This window comes from Mixophyes fleayi, chromosome 9 (assembly GCF_038048845.1).
Source record: "Mixophyes fleayi isolate aMixFle1 chromosome 9, aMixFle1.hap1, whole genome shotgun sequence".
Lineage (NCBI taxonomy): Eukaryota > Metazoa > Chordata > Amphibia > Anura > Limnodynastidae > Mixophyes > Mixophyes fleayi.
In genome coordinates, this window is record NC_134410.1 from 121,482,326 (window position 1) to 121,506,406 (window position 24,081).

The 24,081-nt window shown below is 44.8% G+C and overlaps 1 protein-coding gene across 1 annotated transcript; it reads right to left on the reverse strand.

The window, feature by feature from the left end:
• Positions 1 to 11,696: 11,696 nt before the first annotated feature.
• Positions 11,697 to 23,880, reverse strand: SAPCD2 (suppressor APC domain containing 2). Its single transcript, XM_075185385.1, has 6 exons — positions 23,432 to 23,880; positions 15,447 to 15,580; positions 14,430 to 14,564; positions 13,595 to 13,693; positions 12,260 to 12,358; positions 11,697 to 12,092 (listed from the first exon to the last, which is right to left on the reverse strand). Exons 1-6 carry the CDS (start codon positions 23,838 to 23,840, stop codon positions 11,964 to 11,966), a joined length of 1,005 nt encoding a protein of 334 aa, XP_075041486.1. The 5' UTR covers positions 23,841 to 23,880; the 3' UTR covers positions 11,697 to 11,963.
• Between the last annotated feature and the right edge of the window lie 201 nt (positions 23,881 to 24,081).

Here is a 24,081-nt window from a genome sequence, read left to right on the forward strand (position 1 = left end):
TGTTACTGGTAAAGAATAGAATGTGGAAGGAAACTGTTACTGTTACTAGGCAACAGTTCCAGAACTACTTACATAATTGAATGATTTATGTTTCAGTTACATTCATATAATCAGGTGTAACATTTCTGTATTACTCTTTGTTCTCTAACACCACTAGGTTACTGTATCCAATCACCCCCCTTCCACTCGATTTCACTCAGTAATTACAAGTGTTGTATGACACCCCCCTGCTTCCCAGACCAACATCACTGTGTGATAGGATCATATAGCCCAGTGATGGGCAACATAACAAACCCGGGGGCCGCATGGAGCCACCCTCTAATCTGCAACAGGACAGCACATTACTCTTAATCTCAATTATAAATTAAAATAATACATTTAATCAATGAGACACCTGCCTGTAATACCATATCAGCAGGAATATTACACAAGTGTTACGCTCTGTGCACATCTATGCAATTATGGTGCACAATCATTTCTTTTTAACCTTACCAAAACACATCACATCTGTTGATTTCACTTTTTATACTATTTATTAAGAAGCCAATATTACTTTATTTTAATGAGGAGCTAATATAAATTGATTATTTGATTACTGGGCTTGATGCTATTTGATTTCTAACAGGGGCAAAAACAATTTATTTATGATGGGTGCACCATTTATAGTGCACACTTGTGGCACTACAAGTGCCAGCATGCACTTGCACCTTGTGTGTGGGTGTAGCCGCCGACCGTGAATGATGACAATCCAACTGTATTATTTGTCCTTTCATTGGTTGGCATGATTGAACAACCATATAAGTTTTATACATATAGTTACAGGCAGAGTTTTACAAGGTAAAATTATACAACCAGATACATTGTTAAAAGGAAATAATAGAGCGGGAATATTGTACACGGGGTAATGCGCTCTCTACTGTAAATTATAATGAAGTTAGACAATGACTTGTGTATTATCATCATAATAACTCAGGGAACGTCTAAATATGTAATTGGTGCAGAACAATGCAAGATGTTACACCCTGGGTTGAAGACGTGGGAAAGGTAAGAGTATTAGTAGCAGTTAGGGGTACGCACATGGTGAGTACCATCTATCTAATTCGTCAGAGGATATTTCCCATAACAACCAATCAGATTCTAGCTATCATTTTCTAGAATGTACCATATAAATGATATCTAGAATCTGATTGGCTGCTATGGCCAACACCTACATTTTTCTTTTTCCTTTTCCATAATACACAAGTCATAACTTTCAGAAACCTAAAGGCAGGCCTGGATTTGTGAAAGGGCCACAGGGGCCCGGGCCTTAGGGGGGCAGGCTCATTAGGGCTGCAGGTTACCTCTAGTTAGTCCATTTAACCACATTTTTTTCTTATTTTTTATGCACAGTCTCAACATATATTTCCTCTAAACAGTTAGAATGTTGTGTTATTTAGCTTTACAGCTAAAGCTTGGGTGTGATGAGTGAGTGGGTGCTCACTCTGAGACATCTGTGAGCGGCGAGACTGCACTGGTTGGATTATCAAATGTGGCCAGAGACTGCGAGGAGCGAATCGGTGACCAGTGTGAGAGAAAGCCGGTGAGATCACAACCGTGTGAGATGCAGGAGACTGGACGGCAAGGCCATCGTGTGAGATTGTCAGCTCTTGTGTCCAGTGTCTTTACTACAGCCAAGTAACTAAGCATTGTGCTGGAGTGTAAATTGATGGAGATGTCGGCAAAGCCACCTCCTTCATTTCTATCAAAGAGAGAGATGGTCTGGTGCTCAGTATTGGGGTGGCCTCTTGACCACCCAAAACAATAGAGCCCTTTAGGGGGCAAGGTTCTTCTTGCTCACCCTCTGCCACAAGGCTCGGGGGATTCCCTTCCTCCCAGAGGTATTCTGAAGCTCCCTTTAGTGCTAGTGCAAAGTTCCTTATTCTGTGGACATGTTGCATTATCCAGCCCCCTCGTTCAGGCTACACAGGGGGCACATAGTACCTCACGCTTCAGGTAGCTAGCCTAATGGCCAGAGGACCAGGCGACGGCCTATCGCCTACAGGGGGGTGCATTTAACCTAACAGGCGTTTATCGTGTGATTGGCCCGATAATTGGTTGTAAAACCTGTAGTGTGTACCCAGCTTAACCTAGCACGGGATGGCAGAGCCAAGGGTACGGCTGAGATAGATGCTACTGAGAAATATGGCAACATTATAGATGGGCTATATACCTCAGCATTCTGTACCTGTATCTATACAGCTCACACATGCTGCAGCCACGTACAAAGGGGAAGATTCTGAAACTTGTGACCGTCCTTCGCTTATTGTACATTGGGGCCTTGCAGGAGACACTCCCAGCATTGTATATGTTAGACCTGTTCTAATATTATCTGACATACGTGACTTCTAATCTCACGTTGGCTCTGTACAAGGGTTGCGGGTGACCAGTGCCGGAGGAAATGACTCAGATTTATAGCTCAGCTCCCAATGATATACATTATGTATCTGTTGGACTAAGGAAAGAGGCCTCGGATTTCCCTGTTAAATAAACTTCATAAATGCTTTCGGATTTTTTCCGAATGTTCCAGTGTAAATCTGAGACACAGCTGCACAGAACACCCCATAAACAGATATGTAGTTTGCTGAAAGGGAGCGTGAGCTCGAGCCATACTCTACCCAACGCCACCGATCCACCTGTGCGCACTCATGCTCATCAGCACACGCTGCCATATTACTCCACAACGCCATGTGCTCTGGCGGAATTCTATGCACTTGGCGGGATTAATCCTGAGAGTGCAGCCAATAGCTGGTGAGAGGCGGGACATGTCACTCCAAGGGGTAAATGTATAAAACATTGGTTTCTGCAAGTCGATGGAAATCGGTGACTTTACAGGGGACATTTAAAGCGTCAACGACTTGTAAAGGCAACGTCCCCTCACGTTTATTGGCCAGTTCAGGCATCCAGACTTTACCTACTGCACGGCGGGTTCATTTGTTTATTCATTCCTTTTATTTATAAAATGTTTTACCAGGAAGAATACATTAAGGGCCACATTTATCAATCATCGGCAAAAATGAGAAATAGTTATCAATCCTTATCGCATGGATAAGGATTGAAATATTTCTCAAATTTATGAACAACAGATCACAGAAACAGCAGTTCCGAAAAACTGCTGTTTCTGTGATAAAAATAAATAAATCATACTTACCCCCCTCTTCGGAAGCGCTGTCTCAGGATCTCCTCCAGGTGTTCTTCAGCCTTCAATTGCGCATGTGCATTTCGAAGAACTGGACATGCGCACAAAGATTCCCCCTCTGTCTCTGCAACTATCGTTGCAGAGAGAGCGGTGAGTGACAGGGAGGGATCATGTGATCCCTCCACACATGCGCTGTCCAGCTCTGCTCTTCAGAGCAGAGCTGACAGCATTGGATTTTTTCATTCATGACAATGTGCGCCAGCTGTCATGTGAACATGACAAGTTTCCGAAAAAAAATTTTTTTCGGAACTTGTTAGATTGCAGCCGGGAGCAGTCACCATTCTGTTGAATGGTGACTGCTCCCAAAAACTAAGAGGAGTGCAAAGCAGCAGATATCCACGATATCTGCTGCGATGCACCTTTCATAAATATGCGGAGGACACAGAGGCACCTTAATTTCCCGGTAAGAGCACTATCGTGCTTTCTTAAATATGCCCCTAAGAGTGGCCTCTTGTATACAAGGATGTCCTGGATACATCAAATACAATTGTTAGACAGGGTTGTATCTATACACTAAGCACAGTTTGGGATACATTTCGGATGTCAAGGTGCCTATAGGCAAACTAAACAAAAAGTTAGGATCAAGCCAAAATCCAGATCAGTTTGTCCTGATCAGTAGAAGGTGTAATACACTTTGCTGGTTTAGCCTTTGTCCTTAATGACCTGGAAAATGTTATACTAGTGTTGAAAATCAGTTTATTTGGAGTTATCCATGGCTTACAGCCCAGTTTTGAGGTCAGATCGTTGTACATATACATACAAGTAAATATACAGCACAGTTGTCAGCTTCTTCTTATTGTTGCCCTCTGGGAGGTCGCGGAGGGGACGGTGGGAGGGTGTAACAGGGCGGAGCACGGTAAATCGACATTTTGACATGAGGGTGGGTCCAAAATGATGCAATTCGGCCGAAATCACGTTATTTAGGCTCCCTATGGGCAGGTTGCGGGGGAGTTGTCTGCTCTCCCAGGACTTCGAGAGTCTCCCGGACTTTCCGGGAGAATGGGTATGATTTACAGACTGTGGGGTGGGGGGTGAGGGGTAGGGAAATTAATTTATAAATGTGGAAAAGTGACCCCAGGACAGAACCTTGGGTGACCCAGAATGACCTCTAGGAGGCTAGTTTGCACCAGAGATTGACACTAACTTGGATCTCCCTAATAAATGGGGGCAAAAGTGCTGAATGGGACATTGGCAGGGTAGAAAGGAGGTAAGCCCCATCCTCCCACTCACACCTGGAGGGTTAAAGCAGCCAATGGCAGCAGACTGGGCAGGGGAAAGAGAAAGGTTATTTCGGACAGGTTTATAAGGCAGGAGAGATGGAGCCAGGCAGGATTCACGGTTGGAATTTAGACTGTGATTGGGCCCAGGATTAACCCTTGTACCACCAAACCACTGCTTATCGCGTAGTCAGACATCTTGTCTCGCTGCTCACCAACCCAGGGCAGGGTCCCTCGGCCCACCCACGAGCCAGCTCATACATTCACCAGGCCTGGAGCCCTGTACTTTTTCTTGCATTTCCAAATTAATTAAAAAAAGAATAATAAAGTTAAAAAAAAAAAAAAAAATAGAATAAATTATTTTATTTAGACAAAAAGAAAAAAAGAAAAAGTGCTTTACTTGACCAATGAAGCATTTTTCCTTTGCTGACTCCTGAGATGGCGATAGTGATAGGAAGACATATATCTTTATTTGTGTTTTATAAACTGTGCCAGTTTAAGAGTTTCACCTTGTTGTCCGTGCCAAGACTTACCAAGACGTAGTCTACCACATTTTATTTTCATTCACTTCTCAGTAAGGTTGAAATTTCATCGAGTTCAGGCACTAGTCGCACAGAAACTAATTTACGTCACACCCAGGAGATAGTCAATGAGATCTACATCTGGGAGATGAGCAGTTCCTTCCATAAATAAGCTCCTGTTGTAAGTGAAAGTGTCAGCCTCACTCAAACTTAGGTTCTCTTGTACAATCATGAAACGCTGACGGAGGAGTTATGACATCCGACACGGAAATAGAATGATTCAAACAGATACAATCTTTACTTAGTGACAAACAGGTCTGTGGAACATGGATTTTCTGACTCTTTAGACGCTTGTACCTGTTTGCAGGGGCGGATCCAGACTTTTGCTATACCCTGGGCGATTTTAGGGGGGGCGATTTAGACCCCGCCCCCCTTTCTAATTTCTAAGGCTGCCGGCGGCTGCACAGTATGTGCAGGTCCGCGCGGCAGTGACAGTGTGCTGCCCCGCTGCTCTAATTGTGTTTAAAACACACTCAGAGCAGCCGGGCAGCACACTGTCACTGCTGAACGGACCTGCACATACTGTGCAGCCGCCGGCAGCAAGCCCCTGCTAGGGGATCCGCCACTGCCTGTTTGTCACCCTAGTACAATGTTTCCCAAACTCAGTCCTCAGGGACCCCTAACAGTGCAGGTTTTCCATATCTCCCTGCTGGAGCACAGGTGTAATCATTACTGACTGACACATTGTAACAGATCCACAGGTGGTGTAATTATAATGTGTCACTCGGTAATGATTACACCTGTGCTCCAGCAAGGAGATATGGAAACCTGCACTGTTAGTTGTACCTGCGGACTGGGTTTGGGAAACAATGCACCTTTTTATATCATGATATTTCCGCGTCTGTTTAGTCCTTCTGCATGATTGTGCAAGACAACCTAAGTTTGAGTGAAGCTGAAATTATCACTTATTGCAACTCCTAAGCCTGATTAATGAACTGCAAATCAACCCAGACCCCCAGGTGTATCTCATTTAAATAGTCTTGTCCCACAAAATTAAATTTAATTCTGCCATGTGGGGGGGATTAATCCATACGCCCCTATGCGCCAAGGTCCTCCTATTGGAAGGTCTAACTTTTACACTCCTGCAGCTAGCACCATTTTGTACTGCAAATCCATGCACTTACCCATAAAAACAGGTGTATTTGCACACATGTAGGTGCCTTATATCCCCATACCGCGTCTGCCCTGCAACTGGATATTCGTAATTGAGCCCATGGATAATCATAGCAAGAAAAAAAGCAAAACAATATAGCAGACATGCCAGTTAATATGAGTGTAAGGAATCTTGTATTGTAATTCTGGGCAACCTGTACACATATTGTAAGAAGTATATTGGTACGTAAAATATATAGTTACATTTCTTTGAGACAAAACCAGAGAACAAATAAACTAGCGCTCGGTATATCCCATGTTATATACGATACCAGCTGCAGGGCAAGATAAATGCCCATATATGTATATAGAAAACAAAAAAAAGACAGTTGTCAGCGCTTATCCTTAACACTGCATATCTGTGTGTATCTAGCAATATGATAAGATGAGGTATTAGTTCATATTTTGATCAAAACATTTAAGCCTGCATCCCAGCGTCATTATATGCAGGTCCTACACTGACCTATATGCTTTAAATAACCATTAAAATGCAGTTAAAATCAGATGCACTCACCTCCCAGGTATAGGGGTTTACATCTAGCAAGGGCTGGCTTGTGAGCCACACCCAAATGTGCCTTAAATAGGCTTAATGTACAGCTGCTATGACAATAAGGCAATATTTTGAAACAAAACCAGAGAGAAAATGGTAGTTGTTTATTTACACTTTCTTTTCTTCTGTTAGGAAAACATTATAAACTTTAAAACTGTGTCCGGGAAGTCAAAATTGGCTGTTGCATATAAGTGTTATTTTGTTCTCGGAAATAAAACGCTCCCACCCACTCCAAAACATCTAATATTATTACACTGATTGCTGCCAACTATACATAGTGATTATCAAGTGTAGCAATGGTAATTTGGGAATTGATATTTCACGGCAATGATGGGGTTTGGAGGGGAGAACAGGGCACAGGGCACAGGGGACAGGGGACAGGGCACCCCCCCCCCCCTCCCGACGACCTGGCATTCTCATTCATTCATTCCATTCACCCAATCAGCCGCCAGCTCACCTACTTACACCGCCTCCTGCTCTGTTTAGATGCCAGATCTCATAGTCTCATCCCTAGAACAGACCTCCGCTTTTCTGGCTCCTGTGATTCTCCTTGTTGCCCAGTCTCTCCAGAGCGCTCAGGACTTCTATACCTTCTACAGCTGCAGATCATCGCACCCTTGTGTTCCTGTTACTAGGGGCTTCTAAGCATCCCAGGACTTCTACATCTATTACAGCTGCAGATCATCGCGTCCTCTTGATCCTGTTTTCTAGTTCTTCCTGTCCTACCTACCTGCTCGTCTCCTCCACTGCCCCTGTTGGTTCTTACAATCTCGCTCGTCACCTCTTCAGAGGACCGCGACCTGCTGTTTGGGAGCCGCTAAGTCAAAACCTCCCTGATAGACACCGCACCTCCCAGGGGGTAATACCAATTTGAGCAGATTGTTCGGGCTCATATCCAGACGTGACAGCTGCCTACCCAAATCTTTGAGGGGGGAGAGGGGTATTCCAAGTTCCACGACACTCACAATAAAAAGCATCTGAAAGTAGCACCGCACTGTAACACACGTTACTGGCCCGGATCCATCTTTCAGGTGCTGGTGCAAGATAAATGCGACTTTACATCACAAAACCGCACTCCCCCTTGTAGCGCTCAGTCAGCTGCTAAGTGCAGAGCGCTGAGATATACGGACAGCAGAGGACAAACGGTCATTTCTTACTTTTCTTTTTTTGGCTGATAACAGGTCTACTTAGTTCAAAGCAAACATTTACTGACGCTGATAACAGGACACAGCCAAACTGGGAGGATCGGCTGAATACTGCAGGGTCTATGACCCAAACCGACCTATATTCCATGTAATAATCTGACTGCCCTCATTATCAGGCCCCAGGAAACACCCGCTCGTGTTCTCCCCCCTTATCAGGGCGGCTCCTGTTGGTCTACGCTGACTCTACAGCGCTGGTAGTGACAGATCCGTCACATGACACCCTGACACCGGAGAGCTGATGTGACTCAGGATATGTCACTAGGGGTTGGCAGATTAGCCCAAAAACAAAAACACATTAAATCCACATGCAGCATGCGTGTGATCTAATTACGTGACATGTCTAATGTGTAATATGTGTTTCACGTGTTCATCTACATGGCTGATCCGGTAACCAACTTCCCACTTATCACTTTGAAGGATATGACCTAATGATCCGACCTTCCCAATCATTAGCTGAAACGGATATTAACTTGTTAATCCTGTTAAACGTGAGTGTGACCCAGCTCAGCTGGTGGCGGATTAGAATAATGGCAAACGTGGAGGGCACCCAGGGCCCAGAACCTTCCCGGGGAACCACTCTAAAAGTACAAGGGGGGAAAGACTGGGACCAACATATTGCGGGGGTAGAAGCTGAAGACCACGAGTCATCCTTGGGTGGGCGCTGGGGGATAAGCGAGTAGGAAAAAAAAAAAAAAAAATGTATGAAAAAGAACAAACAACGTTTTACTAAGTTAAAGCTTAATTTGTTTATAAAAAAAATAAATAAAGCAGAAGTTGTAGCCTTAATGATACAATCTTTTTTTGTGTGTGTGGTTATTTTAATGAATGAAATCATTTTTATGCATGTTACACAAAGCTAAACTCCACACCAGACTGAGTAAACTCATCAATCGTCCTTAAAAGGAAAAGTGGAGGTGTTGCCCATAGCAACCAATCAGATTCTAGCTCTCGTTTTGAGACTGCACATAGGTTTGATAAGTCTACTTCTGAATCTTAGTGATCCACAATATTGTATCATAACATATACGTGTTGGGTGATTGTTGACATTAAGGGTGGAGTTTACAAGGGAGAACGGCAGTCAATGGCTACTGCCCGAATAGGCTTTTTGATTTAAAAGAGCATTAGTTACAGATAAAGCTACACAGTGAATAATGCCGACATCATCCAGTTTAATGACAATATTATCCAGAATAGGTTATCTCCCAATTTCATGTCTTGCAAGTCCCACAAAACTACAGCGAAACGCTATAATAATCAGTAAAGAAACATCGCCCTCTTCTGGGGGAACAGGAGAACTGCACTGGAAACCAATTGGCTTTATTCCTTCTGGAAAATATGGAGCCCAATAGCAGATACAGGTCCGGTATATATATAAAAAAAAAAAAAATTCTCCTATACACTGATGCAATTAAATTTGTTCTCTGTTTCACAGCCAGCAATGACACACAGAACAAGCACCTACAACGGACAAGCCCAGAGGCGATGGGGAGGGGGGGGAAATGATTTTGCTGCTGCAGGCTTAGGACAGAGATCTGGTTTTACAGATACATACTGAACGAACGTGCACAGAGTTGTTGTCTGATACATGCCCCAATTGTGTAGCCACGACCTCTGCTTGTGGATAATATTAATAAGGCCGTAGTCTGTGTCCTCGTCACTGGGAAGGGAGTGAGAGAGAAGTAAAACTCTCAGTGTTTGGTGAGATTAGCCCATGAACGCTGGAACCAGGACATAATGAGATACATTCCCCTATCCAGAGAGCAATGTATTTCTCACCATTAGACCTTACACCGAACAGACTGTGAACGCTCACAAACAAGGTGGTAAAAGCAGATCAGAAAAGTAAATAAAAACCGGTTGTCTGAACATCAAATCCACAACATTTTGGCAAAATATTTTTATTTGTTTGGATTCCACGTGAAGACCCGTCATCGTGTGAACAATCCCCCCCCCCCCCCCCCCCCCAAGCCATTATAAACTGATTACTGTGTGGCTGTGATGATAAAGTGTATTATTATATGGACGTTAGTATTGTTTTTCTCAGTGACTGGGCCATCAGCTGGTGGAAAGTCACCCAGGAAACCGCTGCAGAACCAGGAGCAAAGAAAAAAGGTGCCTCAGTATACAATGTATACAATCCTCCCCAGAATAAAGATAAAATACACATATGTAGACATGACATCAGGTCAAACACACACACAGCCTATCACACGTACAGCTTGGCCTGAACGCTGGAGGATGTACGGACAGTTTGATACCAGGGTGCGGTATCATCGGCGCTACAGACACCCGGCATCACTACTCTGCCTTGTGAGCCCCCCCTCCCTTCAAATCTGCCTAAACAGATCATAGAGGAGTAGCCTGATCTGAAATACTCGGTGCTGCAGAGCAATGCTCCGATTGGCTACAGCATCATCTCCCGTGCGTCTGTGTGAACGCAGTTTTGAAGAATGACAACACTATGAACCAAGTCTCCAGCTGTCTGACCAGAGGGAAAAGTATTTTTCCCATAATGCTACATTCGTTGGAGTAGGAGAATTGTATGTGGGCGATATGACTTTTACTGCAAAAACATGGAAACATTTGGTTCCTGCTTCTTCACAGGAGCGTGTGAGGTTATCCAAGGGGATCCTCAAAGGGCGGTAGGGGAGTTGTGCTACGAACACGCATGCTGATGAGAGTGACGTTCTAAATCCCCTGCTCACTATATCCTATTTAATGTGACACGCCCCCAATGTGTCTTCTTACAAATAATCACAATGATTTTTGTTAATCAGTCCTAATCTTAAAATAGGAGTGCACCTTTTTAGAGAAAAACAAAACATGGATTTTAGGTTAGTGCAAACCCCCTTCCCCGAATAATGAGGATGATTTGCCAATCATTGCTATTCAGCTATGAAAATAAACCACTTGCAAAATGTGTTTTTAACACAACAGCCGACAGTTATCAGAATCTAACAGTCCACTCACTCTTCACTTATTCCGTACAACAATCCTTGTAAGTCGGAGCGGTGACTCCGGTTACACCCTTGAACGTAGTACAAGCCGCCGTACAGCCGGTAGTCACAATGTTGCCGGGTACAAGGCAGAGAGAAATATTAACAACAACAAATTGCAGGCGATCTTTTGGGAGTCAAAAGTAGAAAATACAAAATAAAGCTTATTAACATTAGTGTAATAAAATCCCATCTCAAGGCACTGGGGCTACATATTATAAAGGGTGTATAAAAGAAATCTTACAGTTTAGGTGTATTTTTCCTTTCCAAGGAAAGGAGACGTTTGTGCAGAACATGATCACACGTCATTTCCCAGCACTGGGAGTACCGTCATTATAAAGAAAAACAATGTTAAGTCGACAACATGAGAAGTACATCAGAATGAACAACAAATGAGCTTATTGGGTCACTCAATCCTGCAGGAACTTCCGGATAGCTCCAACAGTGAATAATGGGTTTATAAACACGTAAGAAATAGTCCCATGATTCCTCATACTCCCTCAATAAAGAGAGTGAAATATGCGATGATAGGGTAACTTGGAAGTTGTAATTCAGAATACGGCTGTATATTGTGCTTATGAGGTGCTCCACTGCCATCTTGTGGGAGAACCGTGGTATTACACACACACACTTTTTAGGATGAGGGACAAAACTTGACAGGTCCTTAGCAAAGAATTAACTGAAGCTAAACTTCAGACAGTAATTAAAAACACACAAGAACGTCTAAGAAAAACGTCTGTAAACATTGGGCAAGGAGTGTGGAAGGTGTAATCATAGATTAATTGCGATTCTTTCCTTCTGGCTAGGAAAGCAAAAAGTCAAAACATGATTATTTAAAATAGTACAGTAAAAATGTCCGTCTTGCAGCGGATGAGCCATATCCCAGGGGGCTGTCGCTTTAAATAATAAACGCGTGTACCGTAGACAGCAGAAGCTGCCAATAATGCATTACATCCGCAGTCGCCAATCTCGTCTCTGCCGTGATCGATCCCAGCGCAGCCACCGTACGCAGAGGCTCCCGCTAGTCTATATAAAGGTGGAGTCCATGGCGCTGGTTTCCTGGTGGGTTCGAGCCCGCGCCTCAAACAGCTGTTTAATTAAAGCAGACTTCTCCTGTTCCAGCTGGGTGATCCGGTCACTTTTATCCGACACTTCCTAGAGGCAGCAATAAGGAGAGATTAATGGATATGTCCGACATTTACGGACTCGTGTGTCTACAGTATAGGTCAGCGCTACTAAGACAGCGGACACAAAAGGATCTATCTACAGACAACACACAGCAATGTTATAGATCTGCGCCATGTACGGGCAGAGCCACTCACCTTTGTCAGTAAATGGTTCTGTTCCTTCAGCATATTTACAGTTTGCTGTTGCCCGGGGAGAACGTGGGCGCTGGGCACAGAAGGGGAGGGCACACCGGGCTAAAGAGCAAGATAAAAGCATGATAATAATTATCCTGAAATGCAATTTTAGAGATATACTCTATGGAGGATTATATAGAACTAGGTTCTGACTTGCTGGCCGGAAGATTGGAATAATCTTCTTTATTTATAAATTGCTGACACATTGCCCAGCACTGTACACTTAGGGGATCGTCATACTAACATACGGGAATAATGTTCCCCTGTCCATGGCCTGGGGCCTTCTGTTTATATAATCATGAACCCCTTGGCAACTTTGGATATATTTGTTTTATTCTACATGGGATGGGGGTTATATTATGCTTTCTAAATAAACAACTCTCAGTTTGGAATACAGAAACTCTCTTTTAGAACCAAAGAATTCCACAATGAGTCATGTGACCAGTGACATCACTACTCTCCACATAAAAGCAACTTTTTACAACAGGAGTAATGCCACAATTCTCCAAATAGGAGTTATATTTTACGGGTGACATCACCACATATAGATATATTTTACATGCTAACATATTCTGCAGCGTTGTACAAAGTGAACAGGAACATGAGCTAGCCCCCAAGAGAATTTACAGTGTAAAGTGGGAGAAATTACAGACACAGAGTATGGTGGCTCAGTGGTTAGCACTTCTGGATCACAGTACTGAGTCGTGAATTCGAGTCCCGACCATGGCCTTAGCTTTGTGGAGTTTGTATGTTCTCCATGTGTTTGCGTGGGTTTCCTCCGGGTGCTCCAGTTTCCGCCTACATGCCAAAAAGTAGGTTAATTGGCTTCTATTAAATGGACCTTAGTCTCTCTCACTCTGTGTGTGTGTGTATAATAGGGAGTTAGAGTGTAAGCTCCAATGGGGCAGGGACTGATGTGAGCGAGTTCTCTGTACAGCGCTGCGGAATTAGTGGAGCTATAAAAATAGCTGATGATGAAAGTACATTTACATGTAATGACTATAAGACAACTGCTTCCAGGGATACAGACACCCCTGTACTCCTCTGTTAGTCTACCCCTGTGGAGATGTTGGGCATCAACAAGGACTAAGGGAATGAGTCAATTCTGGAGCCAAAACAGACCAAGTCAATTATTTGACTAGTTCAGGCATGGCCAACTTGTGTGGTACTACAAGCCCCAGAATGCTTTGCAATCCGATAGCTGGCAGGGTATAATGAGACTTGTAGTTTCACAACAGCCGGAGAGCCTCCGGTTGGCCAGGCTCCTTTGTTGAAGGAAGAGAGGACGGGTCTCACCTTGCTTGGGGCTATGAGGTCACTCAGACATCGATTCACTTCTTGCAGTTTGGGGAGCAGCTGGTTCAGGGGTCCGGACTGCCCGTCACAGAAGTGGTCCTGGGTGAAACACAGAATGAATGTAAAAAAAAACTAAAGACATTTAACCCCTTCACATTAATGTGTCACTATATTCAGTGCTGATTTTACACTTACTAAAATTAGCAGCAAAACAAATGGCTACCAACTTACTATAACCGTCTACCACAAAGACCTCTTATTGCTTAAAACAAGAGTACTGCCGGAAACATGTTTTATATAACTTAGTAAAGGCATATAACGCGTTTCACCTGTATCCAATAATTTGTCCACAAGGTGGCACTGTTACAGTGTATGTGTGATCATCATCACACAGGGTGAAACGCACATCCAATGTGCAAATGAAGGACCTTCTGTCTCTGTCCATATACACTTACATATTATATACACTTACCTAAGTATGACAGAATGAGTATTCAGAGAACACCAAGTTCTGCTTTTATTGTGGCCTCTCAGTCACACACAGTGAAGGAATCCGTTTTGTGGGCGGAGTTAATATTCATGAGACTGTAGCCTATCACAGCACTAGGAATCAGTGCCTCATGAATATAAGTCAGCCCTAATGAATATTAGTCAGGCATAGCCTCAGCGATTGGCTCTTAGCAAATTATTAAGCGGCTAGCTCCGCCCATATAATGCAGCACTGTCAGGAGGCGACAGGTACACTCCAAATTCTGTCACAGGATGGAAACCTTTCTACTCATGGCTGCCACAAAGCTCTACCCGCCTCAGGTACTTGCCACCCCCTGAGCCTTACCGTCTTTCCCAGGTTCCTCTGCTGCTCCTGCACCACATGGATCTGCTGGAGGAACCAATCCCGAGCCTTCTCCACCATCTCCAATCCCTGGAGGAGAAGATCCTTCTCGTGCTCCATGTCCTTCATCCTCTTCAGCTGCGGACAGACATCAAGTCACTTAAATCATACTATGGAGCCTTTACATAACCAGCAACAGCCCCCAGGTCACGTGATCGCATCAAAGCGCTAACGAGTTTAGACAGGAAAGAGTTAAATTAGCGGTGCTTATATTAACTGACTAAATTTACTAAAACCAATCCACGAAAAAAAATTACATATTTGTAAAAAGATATAAGTATCTATATAAAACACGAGCTTAAGTTTATGTCCATGTTGAAAATAATAATTATTTTATTATAATAAAATATATAGTCAAATTACTGATAAAACAAATGATCATCCATAACAATATATCAGATCAAATCGGCATTAATATACATGATTTCACATTTATTTAGGCATTGAGGAGAATATTAGTATAATGGGAAGGGCCCCCAAGCCATCCACCCAGTGGTCCATTGCTGTGTAACCAAGTTAGATCCCATTCAACCACCCGATACCACTAATTGACCACCAGTCCTTTGTTTCCCCAAATCCCCCTCTCCTCAGAGACTACACAGTTATTCACATGCAAAGATACCAATGAAAGACGCATTTTGTTACTTGCGTATGGACAATGCCCCTGCTCAGTCTCTGGGGGACATAGAAGACGACACTGCAGCGTGTTGGCTGGACATTAAAGGGACATGTGTCTTACACAGCTGTAAAGGGGACTGAAGGAATGGACTCCGAGGCACAATCTATCCCATGGACTAATGTCTCCATGCCCAGGTTGGCACAGTCCCCGGTGGACAGGCTTTACCCATGTTATGCAACAATTTCCAAAGACTGCAAAGAATTATACAGTTGCCAAATCTGCGGCCAGTTTATTGTTCCCGTACACAGACGCAGGAACTGGCAGCAGAGGGCGACACTTACCACGCTGTAATCCACCCCGTTGGTAATGGTATGCCTCCGGTGCTCCCCTCGGACACGCTGGTGGCGACAGGGGTTGGCCATGCCTTGTCCGGTGGACTCGCTGTGTGATCTGCACATGGGTTTCACCTCCTCGCCTGTTGGGGGAAAGAAACCACTTGTTAGTCGCTGGGCAGGTGTCAGTTATCCTGAGGGCTGACAGCTGAACAATCAGATGCGACTGTTGTGTTGTGGCAGCTGTTACGAGTGTATCGCTCCTGGTGTAGCAAGATGTATTCCTGTTACCTAGGGCTACAAAATGAACGACACACATAGAGTATTCTGTTCCAACGCTGCTGCAGAAAGTTGTATATAATACGCACTAGAGAAAGCCAATATCTGATTGGTCATGGGCTACAGCATTACAACCAACACACGTACACCGAATACAACACACGTATATTAATGTGTCTCAGATATTCACCTGTACTGTAGATCACAAGAAAAATAAAAGGTTACTAGATAAAGAAATTATAAAGAAAATTGTACAGAAACATATCCCTTGATATATTAAGCTTTATATTTATTCATTGTTAACCAAAGACTTGGTTAGCCGTTCCTGCGCGGTCTTACGTGCAGGACCAATGCTATTAGAATTAATCGCAAGCTCTCAGACGTAGGATCCTTAACGATTCCTTTTTAAGGCTAGTTTGCTTTGTCCGTTATTATTCTGTACAGCACTGGGAGATACGTTGGCACCATATAAATTGTGACTATTAAAAATAATAATAGTCTGTTGAGATACAGGGGTCCAGAATAGCAAATCACAGCTCCATACTCGGAAACCTATAAATTATATTGAGTGCAACATTTAGCAACACTGACAATATATGGTGTAAAATATATAACATATAGACATCTGTTTCTAAGTAATATTAAATTCCCCAGTTAAGAAAAAGAAAAAAGCTCCCAACACATATAAAAAGGGGACAAGAGGAGAACTCACGGACACATTATAAAGGTCACATGACAGGAAGAGCAAACCAAGCATGGAGATCAAGAGACGTTACCTGACGCCAAACAATAAAACCTAACAAGTAACATTCACTCTAACATTATATGATAGAGTATTGGGTACATTTATACTCCGTTTCTTCTATTAAAGTCATTTTTACAGAATAATCAGGAAAAAAGTAAAATATCTCAGAGAACTTTATTTCTAGGATGTATGTTTCTATATGAAGGTTATCCAACCGTAAGAGCTCGTTAAGAGAAGTTGTGTAGTGAGCAACTACAGCAATAACGATTATCCGACTAATCGCTGACACAGGCGACGATTCGCGCGGAAGCACACCGTCGCGAGGGCGCCGATATTTAGTCTACAAGGACGGATGCTTTGGAAAACACAGCACTAATGGCTGCTTGTGACACACAAGCGTAAAATACAAAATAAAAAAAAATAAAAAATTGAAAAGAAAAAGTAATTTCTTCACAATATTTAATTTTGGGGAATTCGCTCCAAGTGCAGCCATCACCGATACACAGTGAAGGCAGCCATTTTGAGGGGTGAACCAATACCCTGTCGATCTATTCTCTAGAAACTAGTGATATCACTGAGGCACAAGTTCCTCGCGCCCAAGTGTGGTCACTGGTCCCTAGAGAATCCACAGGCCCCTAGAGAATCCACAGGCCGCAGTCACACAAATATTGGTTCACAGACAAAATGGCCGCTCCACTGTGAGTACGTGACAGGCACAGAAAAAAACAAATGTTGACACACATGGATAAAACTATTTTAATGGCTTCCACCAAGGACCTTTGAGTGACTCAGCTGCTCACGATTGCACTTCCTCTAGCTCCAGGGCAGCTGCATTTGAGAGAAGGACCCCAATATAAATACACAATAATACCACATATGTGCGTATTTGCAGAGCAAACAAAGGAGGTTCCTCCAAGAGCTTGACTTTAGGCTTGTCCGCCTATTAAAACTGTAGCAACACCCATTTAATGGGCAATTCTGAGAAATGTTCAAAGCTCTTCTTATATATGAAATTAGTATTCCACTAATATTTTCAGAAATGTCGTATTATATTCTAGTTTTCAAGCACTTTTCATCAAATGACGTTTGCGCTGCTTTTAGCGCAACGCTGCATGTTCTCCATTGAAAGAGTTAACGTACTTTCCTAGTTTACATTGAGAGCATAGAAACCCTTCAACTGCTTCAAAAATCTTGTAAACATTTTAAATTAAAGGCACCTTTGGAACCGCTTGGTGATGTTAATAAAGTTTTGGCTTCAAAGGTAAAAAAAAAAAGAAAGAAAGAAATAAGTATGCTTTAAAAAGTACCTAGATGGGTACATCAGATATATAATTGGAGCAATGTGATATTTGCAAATACATTATTTTTTTTTCCATTAAAGAACATGAAAGCTGTAAGAGGATTCAATTTCCACACTTCAGGGTTAATTGTGAGGGGGAGAAGTATCAAATAAAAATGTTCAACTGAAAGTACCATAAAAATTGCATGTTGCTACAATCTGAATATGTGAAGGACAAGGAATGCATTGTACAAGTTAATTCACCAACAGATAGCAGCGAGCTATTGCCGGCTACAGGTGACGTGTCCTTACTCCTCAGCAAGGCAAGCAATAAACTGTCTATATTCTCTAATTTCAAACTGGAGAGATAACGCCACGTCAGAGCAGCATATACTGATTATATTTCTGCAATGGAGGACAGGAATACTGTTCCTGGGATTGGGAGCGGCACTCGCTCCACTCACAATGTCAATCACCCCAAAGGGCAGGACTAGACTAGTTCTCACCTGACTGACAATATTTGCTTTACTGATGAGATAAAGACCTTGTCACAAAGCCAGGCTGGGGCCAAAAGGACACAAGGGATAGGTGTGAGGACCTGCACACCAGCTCAGTGCAAACATTGCAGGATACAAGACACATTGAGCCTTCTTGTGAGGTCAGGTTGAGAGTTTACTACCCCAACCACCCAGAACACACACCTACACCCCCTCCTACCTAGCATAAAAAAATGAGCAAATACAAGCACAATACATAGGCATTGCATTTACCCTCATTAACCGTATCATTGTAATATTATTCTGCAATCACTTCCTGGGAAGATTATTGCAATTAAAATGATCAAGACATAATATTTTAATATGCATCCGTGTAATGTTTATATTATAATCACAGTTTTCAAAATCACTACTTTACTTAAGTGCATTAAGATGGATGAAGAGCTTTCAGCCGCCCACGCACGCAGCGATTTCGCCAGCCAAATTGCTGCAAGTATGAGGCAACGCTGTCCAGACATCCTCATCGACATTTCGCTAGAATCGGTCATATGTCGATCAGGATGGAGGGTAATTACACCTGGCTGACGACCGCGACCTAACGATGTTGCCAGACAAAGCCACTTACAGCGATTATTATATATATATATATATATATATATATATATATATATATATATATATATATATATATATATATATATATATATACACACACACACATTAGAAACATTACCTTGATCTTTTTCAGACATAGCTTACTCAGATCCCCATTAAATTACATGAATTCAACTTTCACCTACTCCCCCTTAAATTCCTGTGGCACCAACCAGCCTCTATCTAGGAGTACGTTGCGCACAGATCAAGGGGCCCATAACCTTCACTCACATCTCCAGGGACTGTCGCCTCTGTTTGGACCCAACATCTACAGCGCAGGACTCTACGAAACCTGGCGGAGGACATTCACCTGTTTATAGTGCAACGACTGCGGTTTACACCAGTCCTGCGTCTTGTTCAAAAGGATATTAGGTTTCTACACTTGAACACACAGATCCCCAAAGAACATTTAAAACAGACGGATACATTTATGAGATCACTTTCTGTAGAAGAAGGGGCCTCGTTCACTGCTCAGACACGCGGGCAAAAGCAATTTTAATGGTTACCATATGGCCAAAATGAGCACCTTCCCTACACGTAAAGAATAGAGCACAATACAAAAGCATGTAGCAGACACTAAATAAACAAGTGTGGGTGGCACGGCGGTTTATATCACAGCCTCGCAGTCAATTCTGACCCCGGGTGCTGCGCTCCAAAGCCATACTGGTAGGTTAACTGGTTACTGACTATAGTAGTCTACGTTTGTGTGGCATGGAAATTGTTGGATGACAATTAGATTGTAAGCTTCACTGGGGCAGGTACTGACACACTGTAATATATGTTTTAGCTAAATAAATAAGTCAAACAATAGGTGGTAGCGGGACTTGACATATACAAGTGTATTACTAGCTATGGTTATTGGCTTGTACCATAATAGTTATTTTTGGTGGCTGTCTGACAACATTCAGAAAAGGAGATCTCAACATACACAGAGGTCTCGCATAGGTTGGCAGTGCCAAGGCTTTGTTCCTCTGCCATCTGTCTGACACACTGGGCACAGAGCAAGGATGGGCTTCTTGAAGCCACTAGTCACAGCGTACAGTAAAGGATGCAGCCAGCTGTCAATCACAAAATCACTGCATCCCTCAGCTGCAGCATTCAGGAGAGGGTAACTAGATCTTACTACATGCAATGCAGCCATAAACCACATTCAGTTATTAAATTTTTTTTTTTTTTAAATGCTTTTTGCAGAACTTATCTGGCAGACTAAAACAAGTGTATTGTCATGGGGTGTGTGGTATAGAAAAGATTAAACAGGATAAATGGTACTAAAAGATAAATAATAAAGAGGTCAATATACAAACTGGGGGCATATAGCCCACCCCCCCATTAAGGTAAACCCTACGACCACTATCTGCACCTTCATACAACATGCACTGCTACCCCATCACAGTACCCACAAAAGGGGTACCTCAGGTACCCCCCAGTTACTGCACCCTATGACCACCATCTACACCTTCATACAACATGCTCTCCTACCACCATCACAGCACCCACAGATGGGTAGCTCATGCACCCCCCAATTACTGCACCCTATGACCACCATCTACACCTTCATACAACATGCTCTCCTACCACCATCACAGTACCCACAGATGGGGCAGCTCAGGTACCCCCCAGTTACTGCACCCTATGACCACCATCTGCACCTTCATACAACATGCTCTCCTGCCACCATCACAGTACCCACAGATGAGGCAGCTCAGGTACCCCCAGTTACTGCACCCTATGACCACCATCTACACCTTCATACAACATGCTCTCCTACCACCATCACAGTACTCACAGATGGGGCAGCTCAGGTACCCCCCAATTACTGCACCCTATGACCACCATCTACACCTTCATACAACATGCTCTCCTACCACCATCACAGTACTCACAGATGGGGTACCTCAGGTACCCCCCAGTTACTGCACCCTATGACCACCATCTACACCTTCATACAACATGCTCTCCTACCACCATCACAGTACTCACAGATGGGGCAGCTCAGGTACCCCCCAATTACTGCACCCTATGATCACTATCTACACCTTCATACAACATGCTCTCCTACCACCATCACAGTACCCACAGATGGGGCAGCTCAGGTACCCCCCAATTACTGCACCCTATGACCACCATCTGCACCTTCATACAACATGCTCTCCTGCCACCATCACAGTACTCACAGATGGGGCAGCTCAGGTACCCCCAGTTACTGCACCCTATGACCACCATCTACACCTTCATACAACATGCTCTCCTACGGTAACACCATCACAGTACCCACAGATGGGGCAGCTCAGATACCCTCAATTACTGCACCCTATGACCACCATCTACACCTTCATACAACATGCTCTCCTACCACCATCACAGTACTCACAGATGGGGCAGATCAGGTACCCCCCAGTTACTGCACCCTATGACCACCATCTGCACCTTCATACAACATGCTCTCCTACCACCATCACAGTACCCACACATGGGGCAGCTCAGGTACCCCCCAGTTACTGCACCCTATGACCACCATCTACACCTTCATACAACATGCTCTCCTACCACCATCACAGTAACCACAGATGGGGCCGCTCAGGTACCCCCCAGTTACTGCACCCTATGACCACCATCTACACCTTCATACAACATGCTCTCCTACCACCATCACAGTAACCACAGATGGGGCAGCTCAGGTACCCCCCAGTTACTGCACCCTATGACCACCATCTACACCTTCATACAACATGCTCTCCTGCCACCATCACAGTACTCACAGATGGGGCAGCTCAGGTACCCCCCAGTTACTGCACCCTATGACCACCATCTACACCTTCATACAACATGCTCTCCTACCACCATCACAGTACCCACAGATGGGGCAGATCAGGTACCCCCCAGTTACTGCACCCTATGACCACCATCTACACCATTCATACAACATGCTCTCCTGCCACCATCACAGTAACCACAGATGGAGCAGCTCAGGTACCCCCAGTTACTGCACCCTATGACCACCATCTACACCATTCATACAACATGCTCTCCTACGGTAACACCATCACAGTACCCACAGATGGGGCAGCTCAGATACCCTCAATTACTGCACCCTATGACCACCATCTACACCTTCATACAACATGCTCTCCTACCACCATCACAGTACTCACAGATGGGGCAGATCAGGTACCCCCCAGTTACTGCACCCTATGACCACCATCTACACCATTCATACAACATGCTCTCCTGCCACCATCACAGTAACCACAGATGGAGCAGCTCAGGTACCCCCAGTTACTGCACCCTATGACCACCATCTGCACCTTCATACAACATGCTCTCCTACCACCATCACAGTACCCACAGATGGGGCAGCTCAGGTACCCCCCAGTTACTGCACCCTATGACCACCATCTACACCATTCATACAACATGCTCTCCTGCCACCATCACAGTAACCACAGATGGGGCAGCTCAGGTACCCCCCAGTTACTGCACCCTATGACCACCATCTACACCTTCATACAACATGCTCTCCTGCCACCATCACAGTACCCACACATGGGGCAGCTCAGGTACCCCCCAGTTACTGCACCCTATGACCACCATCTACACCTTCATACAACATGCTCTCCTACCACCATCACAGTACCCACAGATGGGGCAGCTCAGGTACCCCCCAGTTACTGCACCCTATGACCACCATCTACACCTTCATACAACATGCTCTCCTGCCACCATCACAGTACCCACAGATGGGGCAGCTCAGGTACCCCCCAATTACTGCACCCTATGACCACCATCTGCACCTTCATACAACATGCTCTCCTACCACCATCACAGTAACCACAGATGGGGCCGCTCAGGTACCCCCCAGTTACTGCACCCTATGACCACCATCTACACCTTCATACAACATGCTCTCCTACCACCATCACAGTAACCACAGATGGGGCCGCTCAGGTACCCCCCAGTTACTGCACCCTATGACCACCATCTACACCTTCATACAACATGCTCTCCTGCCACCATCACAGTACTCACAGATGGGGCAGATCAGGTACCCCCCAGTTACTGCACCCTATGACCACCATCTACACCGTCATACAACATGCTCTCCTGCCACCATCACAGTACTCACAGATGGGGCAGCTCAGATACCCTCAATTACTGCACCCTATGACCACCATCTACACCTTCATACAACATGCTCTCCTACCACCATCACAGTACCCACAGATGGGGCAGATCAGGTACCCCCCAGTTACTGCACCCTATGACCACCATCTACACCTTCATACAACATGCTCTCCTACGGTACCACCATCACAGTACCCACAGATGGGGCAGCTCAGGTACCCCCCAGTTAGTGCACCCTATGACCACCATCTACACCTTCATACAACATGCTCTCCTGCCACCATCACAGTACCCACAGATGGGGCAGCTCAGGTACCCCCCAGTTACTGCACCCTATGACCACCATCTACACCTTCATACAACATGTACATATATGGGTGTACCCACACATGGGGTACCTCAGGGACCCCCCAGTTACCTAGTCTGGGTCTCCCCGCTCCTGGCTCCGGGTCCCCGGGGATCTGGCCGTTGATGTACCGCACCCCCAGGGGTTGGGGTCTGCAGCTGTACCCCACCTTCCCGGGAGCTTTGGCTGCAGCCCGGGACGCTCCCACCTGGAAGTTCTCCCGGTTGTGAGAGTTCTGCATTGAGGTCCGGAGCCCCAGGACAAAGCGGTCGAAGGTCAGGTACCCGTCGGGGGGCGCAACCCGCCGCAGGCACTGCAGGACCCCGGGGGGCAGCTCCCGGGTGTCCGCCCCCCTCCACCGCACCTCTATCTCCTGGATGTGCACGTAGCCCCGGCGCTGGTCGTCCAGGATGTCATAGAGCGTCCTCAGGCTGTGCAGGAAGGCGCGGGGCAGCCCCTGGGTGCTGGGGACCGGCTCCATGTACCCCGAGCTCCGGGCACAGACTGCGGGGGGAGGGGCCGTGACGTCACGTACTGCTCCTGCTGCTCGCCGCTCACTGGCCGGAGGTCTCCTCTGACCGCCGCTCATTGGCCGAGACTCACCTCTGCTCGCCGCTTATTGGTGGGAGGTTGGAGACATTCGGTTTGATTTTTAGAGCAGAGAATGAAAAGAATCAGAAGTAATGAGATCCCTGGATCACTGGTAGAGATCACTGAGATTA

Bases quoted from the DNA above. Each gene is read 5' to 3' on its own strand.
- SAPCD2 (XM_075185385.1), bottom strand. From the start codon at position 23,840: ATGGAGCCGGTCCCCAGCACCCAGGGGCTGCCCCGCGCCTTCCTGCAC. The intron at 14,565-15,446 runs GTAAGTGTCGCC...GTCTGTCCGCAG, and splicing joins ACGGGGTGGATTACAGCGTG to CTGAAGAGGATGAAGGACAT. The intron at 13,694-14,429 runs GTAAGGCTCAGG...TGTTTCACCCAG, and splicing joins AGAGGAACCTGGGAAAGACG to GACCACTTCTGTGACGGGCA.